Raw genomic sequence first — 18887 nt, 5'->3', positions numbered from 1 at the left:
GAGGAAATGGCCTCAAGTTGTGCTAGGGGAGGTTTAGGTTGGATATTAGGAAACATTTCTTCACAGAAAGGGTTGCCAAACGCTGGAACAGGCTTCCCAGGGAAGTGATGGAATTGCCATCCCTGGATGTGTTTGAAAGTTGTGTAGATATGGTACCTAGGGACATGGTTTAGCAGTGGACTTGGTACAGTTAGGTTACTGGTTAGACTTGCTGATCTCAAAGGTCTTTTCCTTTTTGGGAATACATACCTGGGCTGACTCTGAAGGTACCAATGTCTCTTTCAGAAGCAGTGTAATTGTAGTAAGAATTCTACTGCAGTACCAGTTGGCTTTTACTGTGGATGTCATCCATGGGCCTTCACAGTTTCCCCACTCCACAGGTGATAGCCAGTTACTGAGTCTGTAACCAAATCAAGTATTTTTAAACAAGCTGTTCTTATGACTGTGCTCTGGGGGGTGTATCTGCTAAAAACTGCTGCAGTATTCTTCGGAGTCTTCTTGTGATCTTACTGTAAAATTCGTCTTTCTGCACAGAATGTTCTGGAAGATGATGCATTTTAATTTATTAATTTTTTTACAGTTTTATGTTTTGCCTTTTTTTTCCCTATATAGGTAGTATTTGTGGGGTGTGTGGGGGGAAGCCCTCTAAGAGGTGCTGTAAACGGTATAAATACTGAAATGCAATGTGGTGCCAAAAGGTTCTTGCATATATTCTTGATAAAATTTATTTTCATGTTCTCATAGTAGTTGCTACTGACTTGCTATCCTGGTACAAATTGTATTTGCAGGCACTTTAAATAACACTACTAACAATACATTCTCAATAGTAAGAATACTGTAAATTTTTTCAAAATTCCTTAGTCTCTGATGTATGAGATACATGATTAGACTATGTATTTTATGTCAAGGTAGCACAGAATAAATAGAATTGGAATTTTTTCTTGTTAATATGTTGATGTCCATAGACCAGAATACAGATTACATTTCTCTTGTCTCATGCAAACAGGTTAAAATGCTGTTACTGTAAGTTTGGCTGCATGTATTTGGAAAGGAGGACAGGCACTATTCTGCTGCTAATAATCTTCTTTTTAACCAAGATTGCTGAAAATTAAGTACACTGTAGAGAAGGAGATGAAAGGTAAGGAGAGATGTCTTCCAAGTGGTGCAAATTAATTGGCTAATACTACAGTTAAGTGCAGCCTGGACCATGTACGAGCAGGATTCAATGGTTTTGAATTCCTATGCTTTTTGCAGGTAGCAGCTGTGTAACTTACACAGCTGATCTTCAGGTTCCAGCCTGATCCTCTGTTGCATAATTCATTGTCTTATTCTGATGAAGTTAGGAGGTAATTGTGAGGAAGTGTAAGACGGTGATAGTTGTAAAAGTAGATCAAAACAGTAAGAAATGCAAGTTAATGCCATGTCATGAGGGAGGAAAAATTAAAGCAGGGAAATTCCATGCCTGCTTTGAGTAAAAATGCTCTGAATACATACATTTTTATTAAAAACCCCAGTAGTATTGACTTAGAACACCTCAGTGTACAGCTTGAATGCTCTACACAGTCTATGACTGATTATTTTAATAGCAGTAAAGCGGAACAAAAAATAAAAGGACTCTCATGGCTAAATGATTAGTGCTTTATTATGACTTTTTCTTTTAACACCCTATCCCTCTTGTTCCTGTGTTTAGGTGATGCTACAGAAGTTTTCAGCTCAACTAAAGTTTTTTTATTTTTTTCCCCATATGCTTGGTTATTAGTGACCTTTAAGGATTCTTTTTTTTACAATTTCTTTGTACAAATGTTAATTTATTTTCATTATATAAATTCAGTCTCAGGAAACATCCGTTTCAAGGATAGCACCACTATTAGCTGCAGGGCAGCTGGGGATCTCAGGAAGTTTATTTATACATTGAAAAGGAGAGGGTCAAAGACTGTTGGGATTACTGACTCACTGGAATCTTTCTAAAATATTATGATAAGGTAAATTTAATCTGAAACAATTATTTATATACGTGTGTATGCACGTATGTTTATATATATTTATTATTTTAATTCCAGGACAGCCATGTTTGGATTTTAAATATGACAATATGCAATGCAGACACCCACCTCAAACTCCCATTGTGGGATGAAGCACAGAGCAGCACAAATGAGTTATTGTAAGGCAAACGTGGCTGTGGTGTGTTAATACTGCAGGGTCACTCCTGAGGAGCATGTTCCTTATGCCATTTGAAATATGGAGACCATGGCTATTCCATTCCCCTGAGGAAGGTTGAGGCCACCCATGTCCATACACAACTTAATCTGTGAGAAACTGGGGGGTGATCCAGTCTGCCTAAATCCTGCTTGGCTCTTCAGCCTGTACCATGAACTCTGCACTTGCTTAGACATTTATCAGCACTTCAGTTTCTTTAGCACTCACCTGTGGCTACTCAGGGGTTCTGAAATGTCTTTTGTCAGGCGGTGGAGGTCTGTCCCTCACCTTTTTAGGCATCTGGGCTCTCCACACATTCCTTGGAAGCTCCTGAAAATAAGGCTGAGGACTCTGGTCCTATTATTCGGAAGAGTTTAATGTCTGTGCCCTTGTTGAAGAAGGGGTAGGGTCTGCTCATCACAGTATGGCTTTCAGTCTCTGTTCTCTGCAGTATCTGCGTAGCTTGTATTGCATTTGTATTACATAAAGAAGCGGTCCCTGGGAATTGGCAGCAAGAACCCTCGTTTCCCTGCTCCCAGGACAGGGCTCTGGTGGTTTCTCGCCTGTTGTATCACGGGGCTTCGTACTTATGTGTTTTTGTCAGCGCAGTGCTTTACCTTCAGGGAAGGCCTTTAACTTGAAATTATGCACATCCTGGTGCTTAAGACACCCCTCTAGGGTTTGAAAGACTGAGTTTAGTCCCTCTGAGGCTAAATAATGCTGAGATCTACATTCCGCAAGTGGATAGAAGGCTAGATGAAAACCCTCCCAGTTGCCAGTACCCGTCTCTTCTGATTATCTCTACTCCTGGTTGAAGAGAGATGCCTGAGAGATGTCTTACAGTCTTTGCACTGGAGGCAGCCAGTCATTGTGGGGAAGAGCAGGTACCCAAGAGAGGGAAGATGCTTCAAATTTCAGAGGTGCATCAAAACGAAGTGAACTGAAATCAACACGTTTTTTTTTACAGCCATAGTCTGAAAGAGGGAAATGAGCCTTTTTAATTTTTTTTCTCCAAAATTGTACCTAGTCACTGATCTAACATCTGCAAAATAGGATATAATCAAACCCATAAAGGTGGAGTCTTTGCTGTTCCAAACAAATATACTTGTTTATTTATTCTAGGATGTTGCTAGCAAGGACTCAAAAGCAAAAGAGTGAGGTAGCTCTGAACTGAAGGTTGATTGTGTCAGTGAAAAGTGACAGATAAGCATTGTTATTAAAGTGACCAAGCCTCAATACAGAACTGATTCTGTGTTCCCGGATAAATGAAGTTTCAATTCCCCCATGGATAAAACAGGCACTTGTCTCCATTACCAAGGTGCTCTGTAGTCATATTACTAACATCTGTGAAATTTCTTGAATTATGGTGGAACTTAGCTTTGCAACTACCTAAAAGCGGCAAAGTAATAAAGATCCGTCAGAAGTTATGCTCTGGATCAGATGCTTTTTCTGACAGGGAAATGGGATTTGAGCAGCTTAATGAGAGGCAGTAACTTCTGTATTCAGCTCTCAGTTTGGGTCCTAACTTAATTTACTCTTGGAAAAGTCTTAATTGTGAGCTCTAGTTTACAGAGCCAAGAATGAATATAAAAACAACTTATTTCATAGTTTGGTGGTAGTAAGGAAAACCTTTAGTGAAACATCAGGATTTTCTTAAGTAAAAGATATGATTTTCTTCAATGTACTTTAGATACAAACTGTGTTGTTGTGACTTTGGACATCCATACAGTATGATCAGTGGCAGAGCTGACTTTGACATTAAAATTGCATTTATTTAAATAATATAGCCAAGATACTCTTTAATTAGAATTGCAGCATATGCAGTCATAGTATTATTAACCTCTCCTCTGTGGAGGAAAGCTGTTATGTAAGCAAGGACGCTCATTATCATGCTAGCTTAAGAAGCTGGATAAATCCCTGAAAGGCATCTGGTACTCTCCTGACCCTGCTTCTCCTACCACATACAGATACAGCTTTCATCTCTGTGGTAGTCCATGTTGTAAACATCCTTCTGTGGTTTCCTCAGCCAATAATGGAGGTGGAAGACTTATGGTCTTTCATTATTCTTTAGTCTTTTCAGGCATCTGCAGCTGGGGGAAGGGAAGGAAATTCTTGCTGCTAACATATTTGTTTCACAGGGCAGCCAGCTGACCATCCTCATTTCTGGCCAATGCTCATGGAAATCAATCTGTTAATTTAACAGCATGACACTGTTAAATGATAGTTTCTTGTCAGATTCTGACTTGCTTAACAACATGCTAGCTTTGACAGGCAGTGATTCGAAGTACAGTGGGTTGTTTTTGGAGGTTTTTTTCCTTATGCACTGATTTTTATTTATAAAATACAGAATGATAGATATGGAAGTTCTTAAAATAAAAGCACCCATTTCTCAAGGTGAATGCATGTTCCTCCTTGAATTTCTATATTTGTAGCTGAAAAAATGAGTAAAAGCTAGAAGCTTGAAATGGTTGATAAGTCAGGGAGCTCAGGCTCCATGCCATTTATGACAGGCAGCATTGAAAGAATAACAATTTTTATTGTCTCCCCATTCCAGTAACTTTTTGAAGTTAAACACACTAGTGTGAATTTTGCGTATTTGCTTAGCTAGAAAATAGCACTTGGCTTCTCATGTTCTGTTTAGGAGGAAGATACTACTTTTCCTTCAAAACTGTAAAGATATTACTACTCTTCCTTTTTACATATCTACAGGTCAGGAAAGAATGACTGTAGGTGCGGGGGTGGAGGGGGGAAAAAGTTGTGTTTTCATGGAAGCAGAAAGGTCTTTAACTTTCATGGGATCCTGGTGACCCTTTGAAGGAATATGCCTGTAAAAATATGGACTCTGTTCTCTTTAGAATTTGACTATAATTCCACCCTTTAGATGATGTAGCTTCAGCATGTATTTGATTTGCCACACTGCTTTTAAATGATGCAGCTCTTCCATGGTTTCTTTGGGATGCATGTGCTAGATTTTTCAGACTCTAGGTTATGTAGTACTGGATCTTGTAGCATCCTAAAAATACTTGGTTTGTGTCCAATTGTATTTAAGCTGCCTGCATGTTACTGTTTTACAGAGCTCTTCTTTGGCTCTTAACATACAGCAGTACTCACAGAAATCATGAATGAGCATAGAGGAGTTTGGGAATACTGTCATGGGTGCAGCTAATCAATGTATGGTCATGCTTACTTTCAGAAAAAAGGGAAGATTACTACCGATTTTCCAAGCTTGTCATAAGGAGAAAAAAAGATTCATCAGTTAAAAAAGGTCATTACATTAAGAGCAACATTTTAATAGTTTGAAATGTTAAAGTTCTTGCCAATTTAGAATAGGAATTCAAGCTGAAAGTTCCATTTCAGACTGCTGTAATATTGTTATCCAGATGTGCTTGCTGCAAGCCAAGGAAACATTGGGATCTTCTAAAATGTCTCGTCTTGCTTTGGGGCATCTTCTTTTCCCAGGTGGTGCCTGGGGGAGCAGACCTCTTAACAGCAACCCTGCTAAAGCTTTCTCCTCTTTGGGGTAATGAGTGATATTCTAGGTGGTGGAGATGGCAGAGGAGGTGAGTAGGATGTGTCAGAGTTAGGTGTGGCTGCACAGGACTCCCACATGCCCATATTGCCTCACCAAAGCACCCTGAGTAGCCCTGAATGTCATGGAGCACTCTGGTGAGGCTTTCCAGGCTAGCCACAACCTCTGGACACGTAGTGGCAGGATGAGATGAGACATTTGGAGGTGGCCTGATGCTGATGTTGCAGGCACCCTGCCCACAGGCTCGCATCTCCTGGCATGGAGTGTTACCTTCCCTTTTGGGAGGTTCATGTCCCTCCTTGCACCATCCCCCAGCAGTGCTGTTCATCTGGCCTTGGGGAATCAGTCTTTAGGTGGCATGGATGTGGGCTACCCTCTCTGCTCCTCCTTTACCTTGGCAGTAGACTCCTCCAGCAGAGGTGCTGTAGTGTTCTTGGCAGAAACAGCTCAGCACAACCCCGACGGGCACCCCTGTGGCGCTCCCTCGCTCTGCTCCATCTTCCACTGGCTCCCCTACCTGCATGCCATGCTCACGCTCCCTTGCTCTTCCTTTGGTCCACAATCCTCCTCCTCCTTCCTCGCCAAAAAAAACGCTGTGGCCTGACCTGCTCTGAGCTCCACCTTTCCACAGGGTGCCCAGGCTGTGCCCGTGCAGCAGCCCCACCTTCCCCCTGCCCAGGGCTCACGGTGTCACCCAGGGGGCGGCCGCACTGTGCCTGTGCACGGCACCACCCGCGGGCTGACCCCGCCCTCACCGTGCTCCGCCCCGAGCTGCGCTGGCAGCTGGCAGAGATTCGGGTGCTTGGCAGCAAACCCAACCGTGGGCTTGGGCTGCCACTGAGGAGACCTCTCCCAAATACTGCTTGTTGATAGCACTTGGTTTAACAGTGTACATTTATTTTAAAGCAAGCAAGATTAACTTCCTAGGTCCTTAAAAATGAGTTCCTGGCCACCTTAGTGCACTGTTTTAAAAATTATTTGCTTGGGTTGCTTTAACATAAGTTGTCTGCTAATACAGTTCTTTTACTTACCCGATGACTTTTCAAACCAGTGATGAAACTTTCTTATTACTGTCTGGTTTTGCAGTACATGGGCAGGATAAAGAATATGGTAGGAACTTTGAAAGCTCTGCCTAAAATCTTGATGTTTAGAAAAGCTAAGAATTGATGGCTGTGATGATAATGAGAAAGCGGGAGATACTGAGGAGAGATTAGAGAGAATAAATTCAAATCACACTTAAAAGAAAGTGTTGATTACATATCACTGAAGCGGATTTCTGGAAAACAGTTCTCAATTCAAGATATATTCACTGCCTTTTTCTTTTTCCAACCTGACCTCCTCAAATAAGATTGCTTCTGTTTAGTCTGTGTCAATATGAATTTTGATGGGTTCTAAACTATGTGGGAAGTGAAAAGCATGCCTCCTACATGGAGATCAATTTCCTTCAATTTATTGTTGACAGCCTCTTACGTGACTTCCTCTTAGGCCAATACAGTCATTTCTGTTCAGAAGATGAGAAGCAACTGAGGACTGTCTGAACCAGCCAGAAAACTTCTGTCAGAGAACTAAGTAAAAGCAGAGGAGGAATTTCATTTGGAATTTATAGTAAACTGAGAATTTTCCTGTGAAAAAATAAGTTGTTTATATCCGCGAGCTTCTAAATTAAATACGTCAGATTTAGTGCTTTGAAGTGATTTTTTTTCTTTAATCCCCTTAACTCTCACAGACTAGATAATCTCCCGTTTATTGCAATGTAAAGCGTAACTGAAATACACAATACAGTTTATCTCTACAAAGTACGGAAGTGCATTTAAAGTAATTTTAATACTAGTGTAATCAAACCCCCAACTTTATTTCTATTCCTCTGCCTCTTTCACTGAGGAACAGATGGCTTTAAAGCACAGCTTTCACAGGCAGCATCCTACCAACTTAGAAGGCAAGAATTTTACATCCTGATTCCATAATGGGGGCCACATTGCATTCTCCTTAAGGCTCCCTGTGCTGCTTTATTCAGCAGAAGAGTTCCTCTCCAGAAATCTGCCTTCAGTTGTTACATCAGGGAATTAAAAGAAACAGTATTATACTGCAAAGATACCTTATGTGAACTGTAGGCCTTTTAATTCCTTCTTTTGGGTAGCAAATGAAACCTTGCACATGCTCATGATGACATCATGGAGCTATGGGGAATGTATTGTTTCTAAGCAGTGGTGGAAGTCTCTTTGAGTAGGAAGACAATACTGTAAATAGCAAGGTGGGGTTTTTTTTATAAAATCATAATATGAAGACACAAAGCTTACAGAGACTTCACTCAGATACTGTTGAAACTGCATGAAGACTTCTCTGGGATGTGGGAATTGAGCTGGTAGATTACATTTGTATTTCATATTATTCTAAGTATAACAGCCATATGTCCAGTACATTGGACAGAAAATAAGAATTCCAGCATGCTTAGAAGTCTTCTTTGAAAGCTGGAAAATATTGCATGAAGATGGATGTTGTCAGCACCCTGTTTCTTTGTTTACAATAATATTACTGTAGAAGTGCATCCTGGATGTAATGAACTTTGCTGTGGTGAAAACAGGACAGGTAGTTTCACCATAGCAGAGAAAGAGTGGTGAGGTTTGAACCATGTCTGTGATTCAGGGTTGTTGATAAGCATTAATGTTGGCTTAAGTGGCATGCTGATATGGGAATGTCAACTTTTAAAATAAGTGCTATTAAGCAAACAAAGTGAGTTTTGGTGTAATAGGGAATAAGGCAGAAATAAGTAGCAGCAAGCTACATGTGATTACCTTGCCTAAACCTAGTCATAAAATAGATATTTGTGTCATATTGCGCTATACCAATGATAAGGAACATCTGCATTCTTTGTTCACATTGCCTATTTGGTTTTTTTCTCAAATATATTGACATGATATAAAATAATGTTTTAATGGTGATGTCACCTTATCACTTTAGAGTTTTAGATATTTTTTTCAGTAAGAATTTCACTTCTCAGTTGGATGATTTTCTTCTTAACATTGTTCATGTACAAGTTGCGAAAGCAGGAAAATATTTGTAACTGTGATCCTTGAAAAGAAGGTAGAAAAGCTGTCAAGTTTACAGAAATAATTACTTTTGAAGTCTACAGGCCGATATGTTCAAGGAATGTATAATTCTGTGTATTGCCACTCTGAGTGCCAAACTTGGAAATGCAGGGATTTAATACTGTAAAGCATTTCAAGTTAGATACCTAAAATCAGATATTATTTAGACTGAAAACCATTGTCACCAATTGTACAGTTTTAATATTTGAAGTACTGTTTTCAAAAATGTGAAGTAAATGATTCAGAAAATTCTATCCTGTGTTTATTTATAAAGACTTTATTGTTTTCCATGTTAGTCAAGTTCCTAATTTTAGAATATTTCAAAATACTGTAATTCAATTCGGAAAATCTTACTTTGGGCTAATACTCAAGTAGTGACTAGACTACATTTCTGTCATTAATTTACTCTATGTGTTTCTGAAATCATCGTGAAATACGTACTATTTTAAAAAAAGGCCTTGTGATTCTGATTCTAATTTTATTTTTATAACAGTGTGAAGAATAGACAATGTTCCTGAACTGGTTTGTGCTTGCATAAGCTGCTAGGAGTAGAAGTAATATGACAACATGTACTTAATGGACTTCAAATAGGAGCCATGGAGTACAAAATGCTCGGTTTTGAACTGTCAATGCAGAAGCCAGGGCTTTTTAACTTTCTAGTTTATGAAGTCTATGTGCCAGAGCTAATTTTGAAAACACTTTGAGATTTAATTGTGCATTTACAGTGGAGTAATAGTAGTTTATTAATTCTAGAACCTGAAATGATGCATATCCATCTTAATGCCTTACAATAATTATTATAATTGACGTGATTTTTATGCAGTAATTTATTTTTGACATTTCTAGAGTTGATCTCCTTTAAGATATATATATAGAGACTCCTATTATGTTATTTTAGTAATCTTATTTTAAAAGGGAACATGACATATTGAATAATGTACCTCAATTTTATTGTAATGATTTTACTGGTTACCAGGTGGGGTGGCAGTTGAAAAATTTGGTGAATGCACTACGAGAGGATCCGAGTGGTGTTATCTTAACTTTGAAAAAGCGACCTCAGAGCATGCTTACCTCAGCACCAGCTTTACTGAAAAATATGAGATGGAAGCCCCTTGCTCTGCAGGTAATGAAGCTTAATCATAAGTCATACACCATCATTATAGCTGTAGATTATCTCAATGATGCTTTATTGTGCTTCATCTCAGCAGCATATAGATTTACACTTGTATACTTTGAAAAACTGTTTCTGAAAGTATTTCTCTACAGTTTGTTCTCATAGGCTCAGTTGAAATTAAACCTGTTAGCAGAACTTTTCAAAGTCAAGACGTAATCATCCCAGTATTTTACAACTGAGAAAAGTAGCCCCAGATAACTCCCCTAGCCAAGGAACAAGCATACTTCTGAAACTGATACATCTTATTTTGACTTCTTGTAAAGCTCTCAGTGTACTATAGCCTCAAAGTAAAAGGGCAGAGAGAAAAGGATTTTGAGTTCTTAGTTTGATCAATCATGGAATTATAGGAAAATTCACAAGGTGATTTTATTCAATAAAACCTGACACATCAAAATTTCTGTATGTTAATAGTCATATTCATGTCAAAGTTGTCCTTGAGATTGAACCCTTGCACATTCAGGAGGTGATGCACAGGATGTCTGTCTGGGCCTTTAATTTTAGTAAGCCTGCAATGTGCTGAAAACCATGGAATGACTTCATTAAAGCTTTCATGTTTCACTCTAGGATAAAATGTCACTGTGATGGATGACTCTAGGAAATATAAGTTATGTCCAGACTGATGAAAGCATGTAACTAACAGATGGAACTAACAAATAATCCCTTTTTCCATTCAGTTCAGATAGAAGAACATTTAGAAATTTTTATTTTCATTAAGGATGCATTCTTTGGGATGTTTTTATTATTATCACAGTAAAATACTTACTTAAAATTAAGTACATTTGAGAGAGAAAAGACTTGTGCAGAGTTCTGGCAAAAGGAAAATGAGATATGGAAATACCCCTACCAGTAGCTGTGGTTGTTGCCATTTAAAATATTGAGATTCATAAAAATAACTGATTCCTTGAAAAGCTCCTTTGAAAGATGTATATATATATTTTAAAAATATATCATTGTCTTTGAAAATTACTAAGTTTTTAAATGATTGAGATGTCTTGGTCTTTCAGATGCAAAGGTCTAGGCACATGACAAAAATCTTTCAACCAAAAAGATGTTATTAGCAGCTGAAATTAAAACTGCAAATCTGGATGCATGATATGAGTGTGTGAATGTCCATACTTGAAGACTGCACTTTTATCATAATTTCAGTGGGAGTATAAGTACAAATGAAAAATGCACTTCATTGCTTTAAATGGGATCAAATGCTTTCAGTCTAATTCCTCTCTGCATGAGTTTGGTATTTCTTTGAATGAACTGGCTCATTTTCTTTAATATTCATTTTTTCTTCACTTTACCGTTTGCCATTAGAATAATTACACTGGAGCCCCTACAACAGAAGTTTCTGACATGGGCCCTTGATGCAGACAATAGTAAACAAGCAATTAATCCAAGACAGGCTACTAAGAAAGGGTGGGAAGGAATTGGACAGGAACTAATTTCCACCAATTAAACTAAGTCCAGTAGGAAAGTGAGGATTCCTGTGCTGCTTTTACAGTGAATGCAGTCGTGAGCTAAAGTTACAGGCCTGCTTGAAACACCGTAGTCACTTCCAGAAGCAAAAATCCAGTCATCTTTTAGTGTGTTTTATTTGGCTGTGATTGACATCTCAGCATCCTTTGTTCAATACAGACAGTAAGGTGTTGTTCAACGGGTCTGACTTTAGATAACTGGTATCTAGGTATCGACATATGTACATACCATTCAGGTTTCTTGGGTTTACTGCCTTGGGCTAACATATATAACAGTTACTGGTGCATTCATCTTGGTCTGTATTAGTCTGATCTACCTTAGGATGAGGTGAATTAGACCCTGTGCATGCCTCTTTCTCTCTATTTGATGATAAAGGGAGCCTGGACAGCAGCTAGCTCGAATGTAGATTATCTGGATTATGTAAAAGAAAACTGACCCTAGATAGAGTTTTTATGTGATCTTACAGATTTGTGGAGGTGGGGTAGCGGGAGTTTTGGTGTGGCTTTTTGCTGATAGCATAGAAAATGTGAATATTTTTAAGGCTAACATGAGTACAACTGGAGATACTGTTAAACATTAGGGATATAATTCTGGTATCGTTATGATATTCTCATTTTATCAAACATGATACTAGGAAAAGGCCAGAACCTTATTCAGTGGTTATGTGTGCAGTGTGCATATGTGTGTCTGTTGTAATTTATGATTTTTGTGTGAGAAACAGCTATTTTAAGTAGCCAAAAAAGAGTGTCAAAAAAGCTCCAGGATGAAGTAAAGGCCAACTTCAGAAGCTGCATAATGTGAAATCGTTAATTTATGCAGATCAGAGGTTAACAGAGGTCAGCTGATGTTAAAGCTTAAATGTAGCCTAAGTGTGAAATCAGTAGTGTATGTATGATTAATAACAAGCAGTAAAAGCAGTCAGAGTGCAGTGTAATTTTATAGCTGCTAAAAATATGAAGATATAATGTTTATTTAACAGAATTTACTTCAAAACTTTCTGAAAAAAAAGTTCTTCAGAGAAACTCTTAAGTTTTGTTATTTGCCTTATGGCTGTTCTGAATTTTTTTATGTTCCTGATTAACGTAAGGGTGCTATTGTACTGTTCTTTAATAGGAGCTGGGGAGGTAGCGTGAGAGGAGGGGAGGGAAGTGAGAGCAAATAAAACAAAACAAAACTGTACTTCCATCACCTTTGGAAGCAGGGGAAATTATGATAACTTGTTTTCCTATATCAGGATGTCATGAAATAATTGAGAATGTTATAACTGTGCTGTCATTCCTGAGCTAAGTTAATTGAACCATATGTATTATTCAACAGACACAAGCTATAAAGAAATTGTGACTCAGTAATAATTCTGTTAAAGTACAAAATATGAACAAAATATTCATAAGACATTAAGATATGAGGATGAAATTCTGATTAAATGGGGATATGTGATCCACTGCTGTGATTTTTTTGGTTCTGCAAATGAATAACAGAGGAAAAACATGGTGTCACATTCTAATGAAATCAGTGAGTGACATGAAAATGTGGAAGTTTGCCCTATTGTAAGGAGGCTGACACAGAAGCAGAAACTTGAATTTTTGTATGCACCCCGCCAATGAATATTTAACAGCAGTTGAAGTGAATGTAGAAGGTAAATGTTTGCAAGAATTAAGAAGAGAAGAGACTCTTCTTGAAGAGACTCATTTACATTGAGATTTACATTGGGATGCTTTAATTGAGAGCCTTCAAAAATGAATTTTAGCTGAAAGTAAATAAAGTTGGGACATTATTGGTAAGTGGCATTCTGCTTGTTTAGCCAATAATTTTATGTAAGAATATCATTTGCCATTTGCAAGTACATGAAGAACTAGGCTTAATGGAGAGATACTAAATATGCCTGCAAAGTGGGAAAGTGCTAGATGAGGCAGTATGCAGGCACTGCCAGTGTATCAAGCAGCTTGGTGTGTGAGTGGCAGGGCATCCTCGGAATTAAATTACGCATTCTGATAATGAATTTTTTAAGAACTTGCTGTCTGTGGTTAGTGATCTAGATTAGCCATATGCCAGCCAAACATTCATGGTCTCTGAGTGTGGAGAAGGCTTTTAGATCATTCAGGTAGAACTGATTACTAATGGGCATCAATACTTCTTAGAATGTTCAGTGGTTTACTCTGAACAGTTCTGCCTTCATATCGTATTCTTGCCACGTATTAGGAGTTAAATGCAGTCTGTGTAGTTAGTGATTAATTTGGTGTTTTGGTTTTTGTTGTTGGTTTGGGGTTTTTTTTTTTCCTATTAGCAGAAATACAATGTATTAATTCTTTTCACAAATATCCTTATCTTGATAATAAATATGAAAGCTTAAGGGAAAGAAGGAAGAAGAGGAAGAATCATTCATCCTGTGTAGCAGTCCTGAAACTGATAACGAATGGTTTGATGTATAGTAAAATAATACAATTAGCCTATGGCTATACTATGAACCATTGCATAATAACTTTGTGTTTACAAGTACGTTAATTCCAGCTCTAAGGTCAATCCGTACAAAAGAAAAACATCCTTTTTTCCCACTTGTGTCCTGATTAAAGGAAGTACTGGGTTCTTTTTACGTTAGTTTGTTTTCAGTCAGTTGATGATTGTCTGTTTTAATATCCATCAGTATCCAGCTTCTTGCAGATAATCAAAGTTCTCCCATGACACATTTTGGAATTGTGTCTAAATTTGAAGTCAAGGGATTGTTAAGCCTGGGGATTTTTTTGTTATTGCTTTTATAACAGTTGAATTAGGCACCTGTGGCCTTGGGGAATTTTGTGGTTGCCTTTGCAACTGAAAGTATGCATTAATATGGGGTTGTAAATACATAAATACTAACAAGTTATGCCTGCAAGACAAATCTTAATAAATTCGCCTTTCAGTTACTTTTTCTGATACTCTGATCAATTGTGTGAAAGCCTAGAATGACATTTGAGATTGCACTGTTTGTATTTCTGACTTCTACTGAATATAGTGAACAAACCAACTAAATTTAACCTTTAATGTTTTAAATTTTCTTACTTGATATAGAGGTGACTTAATTATCTTTGAACTCTCAATTTTTTGTCTAGTTCAAAACCTAACAAATAAATGTCCTCTATTCTAGATTGTCTCTTTTTTTTTCCCCCTTCCACTTTATTTTATTTTGGGGAGGTTTTAAAGGAAGGCTCCCTGAAGTGCTGTTTGAACAAGGGTGGAAGGTTCAATAGAGAAGATTCTCGGAGCATATGAAATCTTATGTAAGTTTCTATCATCACACTAGCAAGAAGCTAGCTACAAAGTCCTCCCTTGCCTTCTGGAAAATGCATTGTTAATTACTGAAAAGAAACTGGACTTTGACTACAGTGTGGAAGACTCTTCATCCTGTTTCTTTACAATACAGAAAAGGAGTGGTAGAGCAACATGTTGCCGTGCTTCGACTGTTTTGGACTACACCCTGCCCGTATCGGTGAAAAAGCTCTTACTGGTGTCAGTGAGGTTGGGGACAGGTCCAGCTGCCAGCCTCATCTTTTGTGTTGACTTGGAAAAAACCCTTCTGAACCCACTCTTCACCAAGCTTATTTAAATGTCAATTTTTGTATATTTAAAATAGTTCACTGTACTGTTTTGTATGTGATTAAATTGTATTGTTACAAAATCACCAACAGCTCAGTATCTGTATTTTTTTAAAAACATACTTTATTGTGGATTAGATATGCATCATATCTCCACTGTGATATGTTCAGCTTTTCAGCCTCCTAAGAAGCCACAGCAACAATAACAACAGAGTCCTTGGTTTGAGAAAAAATACTACTTTTATTATTTTTATTTAGTATTTTTCCTTATTTCATTATATTACCTCCTTCATTCATCTAGACACAATGCTATATTCTATTTTGATCATTCATGATTAGAATTAATGACCTTACACTTTTTAATCATTGTTTTTGAATAAATTACTAACTTATTTGCTCTTCAGTTGCTTAGTTGTCTTTTAATTACATGGGAACTTGGCATTCGTTGCAGCACTGTTAAAGTGGATTCTGACTGGATTTTCCTAAAGATTATGAATTAGTTACAGTGTTTCGTTACTTCAGCTCATGGTTGGTCTTATGAAAAGTTTATTTTATTGGAAATACTCTGTTCAATAAACTGTCATAACCTTGATCCAATATGATAAATGTGCTAGCAGTAAAATCTGTTTACTGATGCAAATACTGTATAAAGATATTACCACTTAAAATTTTATATTGGTTATGCTTATATTTTTTTTTAAAATTGTATGTCTTTTTCTGGAGCAATGTTTCTCAAACTATACACTGCATGTTCCAAGGGATATAATGAAAGGTTCAAAGAGTTAAAAAAAAATAATAATAATTTGAGATAGTCTATATTGAATGTTATTTGCATTCATTGTTTAGAGAGAAATAGCAAAAATAATACTCTGACTAAGGGGGGGGCACCCTCTCAGTTCCTTCAGGATTGGGGATGGAAGAAACACTAGTAGGTCATGGTAGCAAGAGGGAGGTAAGGACTGCAGGGCAGAGCTAACCAGGGACAGAGCAGCTCCTGAGAAGAAGGGAGTTAAGTGTCTATGTGCTATCAGGCATTCCTTGTAGGGACTTATTTCCCTGTGTTAGAGAAACTGAGCTACTGTAAGTAAAGAGGGTTGGTTGTCTGTTCCTCGACGGACTGCCACTGTGGGGAAGGGTCCCTAAAGACTAATGATCCTGAAGGAGGATGGTGCATCCAAGACGTTTGAGAAATAGTACTCCAAAATCTATTGTTTTCTGTCATTGTGGGTTGATATTGGTGCAGGGTCTGTTGTGGGACGTTTTTGAGGATATTCCAGTTTTCATATGTAATTTCTAAACTTTCTCTGTCAGGCTGTTCCCATGGGTCACATATTTAATTCTTTGGACCTGAAAACTTTTGCGTTTTATTGCTGTTTCAGCAATCCCACTTGCTCTGGGCAGCCTTCCAGAAGGAACTGCAGCAGGAAGAAGCTCTAGCCATTAGAAGAGAATTAACTCAGTGATAACATTGATCTCCAAGGCATTCAATTCAGAAATACTTGACTGGATTTCCATGTGCTTTTCTGTCCAGTGTGCCTGCCTATAGTCCACTGAATGACTGCCATTGAATTGGAGAACTACATGAGCTGATTTACTTGCAGGTGCACATATTGACTCAAACTAAATGGTTGAGGTCTCTCTAAATTGCAAAGCAAAATGCCATGTAGATGCACCGTGCCTGGCAGGCTGTGTTCTGAAGGAAGGCTCTCTTTTCAACCAGGAAGGCCTGAAGACTTTTAATTCTTTATAAAATGAAAGCTGAACTCCTGCAGCACAAGGTTGTAGCTACAGCAGTGCTCTCAGTGTGTTGAGCTCCTACCAGGAGAGACCATTTGAATGCTTATACTATGTAGCAGTTCTTATGAGCTACTGGTGAAGTGGTGACAAACGTTTAGGCTTTTTTTTTTTAAACTGGTGACCTATTTTTAGGGTTTTTATAAAGTGGTGACCTATTTTTAAATTTGGATTTTTTTATTTTTTTTTTTTCCTAGTTATACAGCTTTTCTGTTTTTGTGGAAGTAAGATAGTGAGATTGACTTTGGCAATAGGATCAAAATATGGAAAAGATATGAGACATCCTAGTATGTTTTGAGACAATTCTCCAGGATTCTGCTTCCACTTTTACTAGATCATATTCCTGTTTCTATCCCCTTGAGCTCTGAGTGCACTGGGAAGGTGCACCCACATTGCCATCCTGTGAGATACCACAGGCTTTCAGATCCTCACCAGTTACACTGTGATTTTACCTCTGAAAGCGTCTGACATGGGAACAGTTTGAGGGAAACCATTTACCTTCAATTACCTGGATAACTTGTGTTTTTCTATGATAGACTGCGTACTATTTCTTCCAATTGTACTCAGTTTTAACCATCTTGCCAAGCCAAAAGATGAACAAAATATGCATTTGGCAAAGATGCACAAAACCCCAAATGATTTACAGCATCTTCCAGTAAACTGTCTGGAGGACAAACCAACCCATTGTTTCTCTAGGCTGTGTATTAGCAGGGACCAGTGAAGTGTGAAGTTACCCAACAGAATCATCAGGCTTCAGCAAAATTTATTTTTTTTTTTTTTCCAAACTTAAGCCTATATCACTAGTTATTTAAATACTTAAGCCCAGGTATTCCAGGCCATAACCCAAGGGAAATTCTTCACCTGTGTCCTCTAGCCCTCCAGCAGCCAGTCAGGAACACCAGAAGCTAATCAACCTGTTTTTAAGCCCAGATCACCATTATGCTTGGACATGATTTTCCCTGTATGATGTAAACCATAAACTTGTATTGACTACTACCGGTGTAGTCTCTAGGGCCCCCTTTCCTTTTATCTGCCTATTCATACAGGTAAAGCAAAGGGCTGTGGTCTTCCTCAAAGTGGAGAAGAGCAAATTTGTCTACCCAGCTTGTCTTCCTCTCAGTTCTCCTGCCAGTATGAGCCATGAACATCAACAGCTTGGGATTAACAAGTGTAAACAGGGTCTACGTCACAAAATTTTTTTGGCTTACAAGAAAAATTAATTTTACAAGCTACTCAGCAAGCCACAAAGTGTGTTTGTCATAGAAAATGCCAGGTATTAACCAGTATTTCCAGCAGAAAGGAACTAACCAGTATTGTATTAGTAAGTGATTCAAGAACATCAATGGCTGAAGTATCATAGATGAAAATTTAAAGGATAAGATTTTTGCTCCTCTGAAAGAGAGATTTTTAGTTAGGTTTTGTTGTTTGTTTAGTGGTTTCGGTTTTTTGTTTTGTTTGTTTTTTTCTTTTCCCCAGTTTTGTCACAACTTTATTTTTCTTTTTGCAGAATTCTGTCTTCCTGTTTTTGGTGGCTGTAAAGTCTTTTACCTGTCTGGTTGTATGTGTATGTCTTTCTCCCTCTATTCCTGTAAATACTGGCAGCCTTCCAATGGCCTGGCTACAAGAATATTCAATGTAACTCTAACAAGCCAGGAAAGAAGTCAGCGGTGTCACTGCTTACAGGAGATGGTTTTCTAACATTCAAGGAAAGAAAACTCATGTCAGTTTATAGATGTTGGACTGAAGTTGGACTTGCAAAGCTTTCACAAGAAAATTTTAAGCATATTATTATAGTTGAGTAAAATAACATCTAACACAGCTCTGTTCCTCAAACAATACAGTAACTGTCTAGAGAGTGAGGCTTCCTCAGTGGCAGGTATTCTTAGATACAGGTTGAAAAAAAGTAACATATTGGTAGGGGATTTGCTCTATAAGCATAAATTTGAATGGCTCATCACTAGCTTATGAAAGGCCAGCATTTTGAAAATGTTCCTGCTGTTGAACTTTTGGGATTTTCTGCAGTATAGGCATAATGCTACACTGTCAAGATTAATCTAGAAAATGAGAGCTGA

At 37.9% G+C, this 18887-nt stretch overlaps 1 protein-coding gene across 1 annotated transcript in view; it reads left to right on the top strand.

Annotated features, from left to right (window-relative positions):
• Nucleotides 1–18887, top strand: part of CNKSR2 (connector enhancer of kinase suppressor of Ras 2) — a gene marked incomplete at its 5' end in the record, with an annotated part of 181132 nt that overhangs the window by 70204 nt on the left and 92041 nt on the right. The window contains one exon of the mRNA XM_008942174.1: nucleotides 9788–9934. Coding sequence (XP_008940422.1) covers nucleotides 9788–9934 — 147 coding nt within the window. The remainder of the gene's footprint in view (nucleotides 1–9787; nucleotides 9935–18887) is intronic.

Source organism: Merops nubicus, unplaced genomic scaffold (assembly GCF_000691845.1).
Source record: "Merops nubicus isolate BGI_N331 unplaced genomic scaffold, ASM69184v1 scaffold7606, whole genome shotgun sequence".
Lineage (NCBI taxonomy): Eukaryota > Metazoa > Chordata > Aves > Coraciiformes > Meropidae > Merops > Merops nubicus.
Note: the sequence above shows the minus strand (reverse complement) of the source record. Positions and strands in the feature narration are given on the sequence as shown.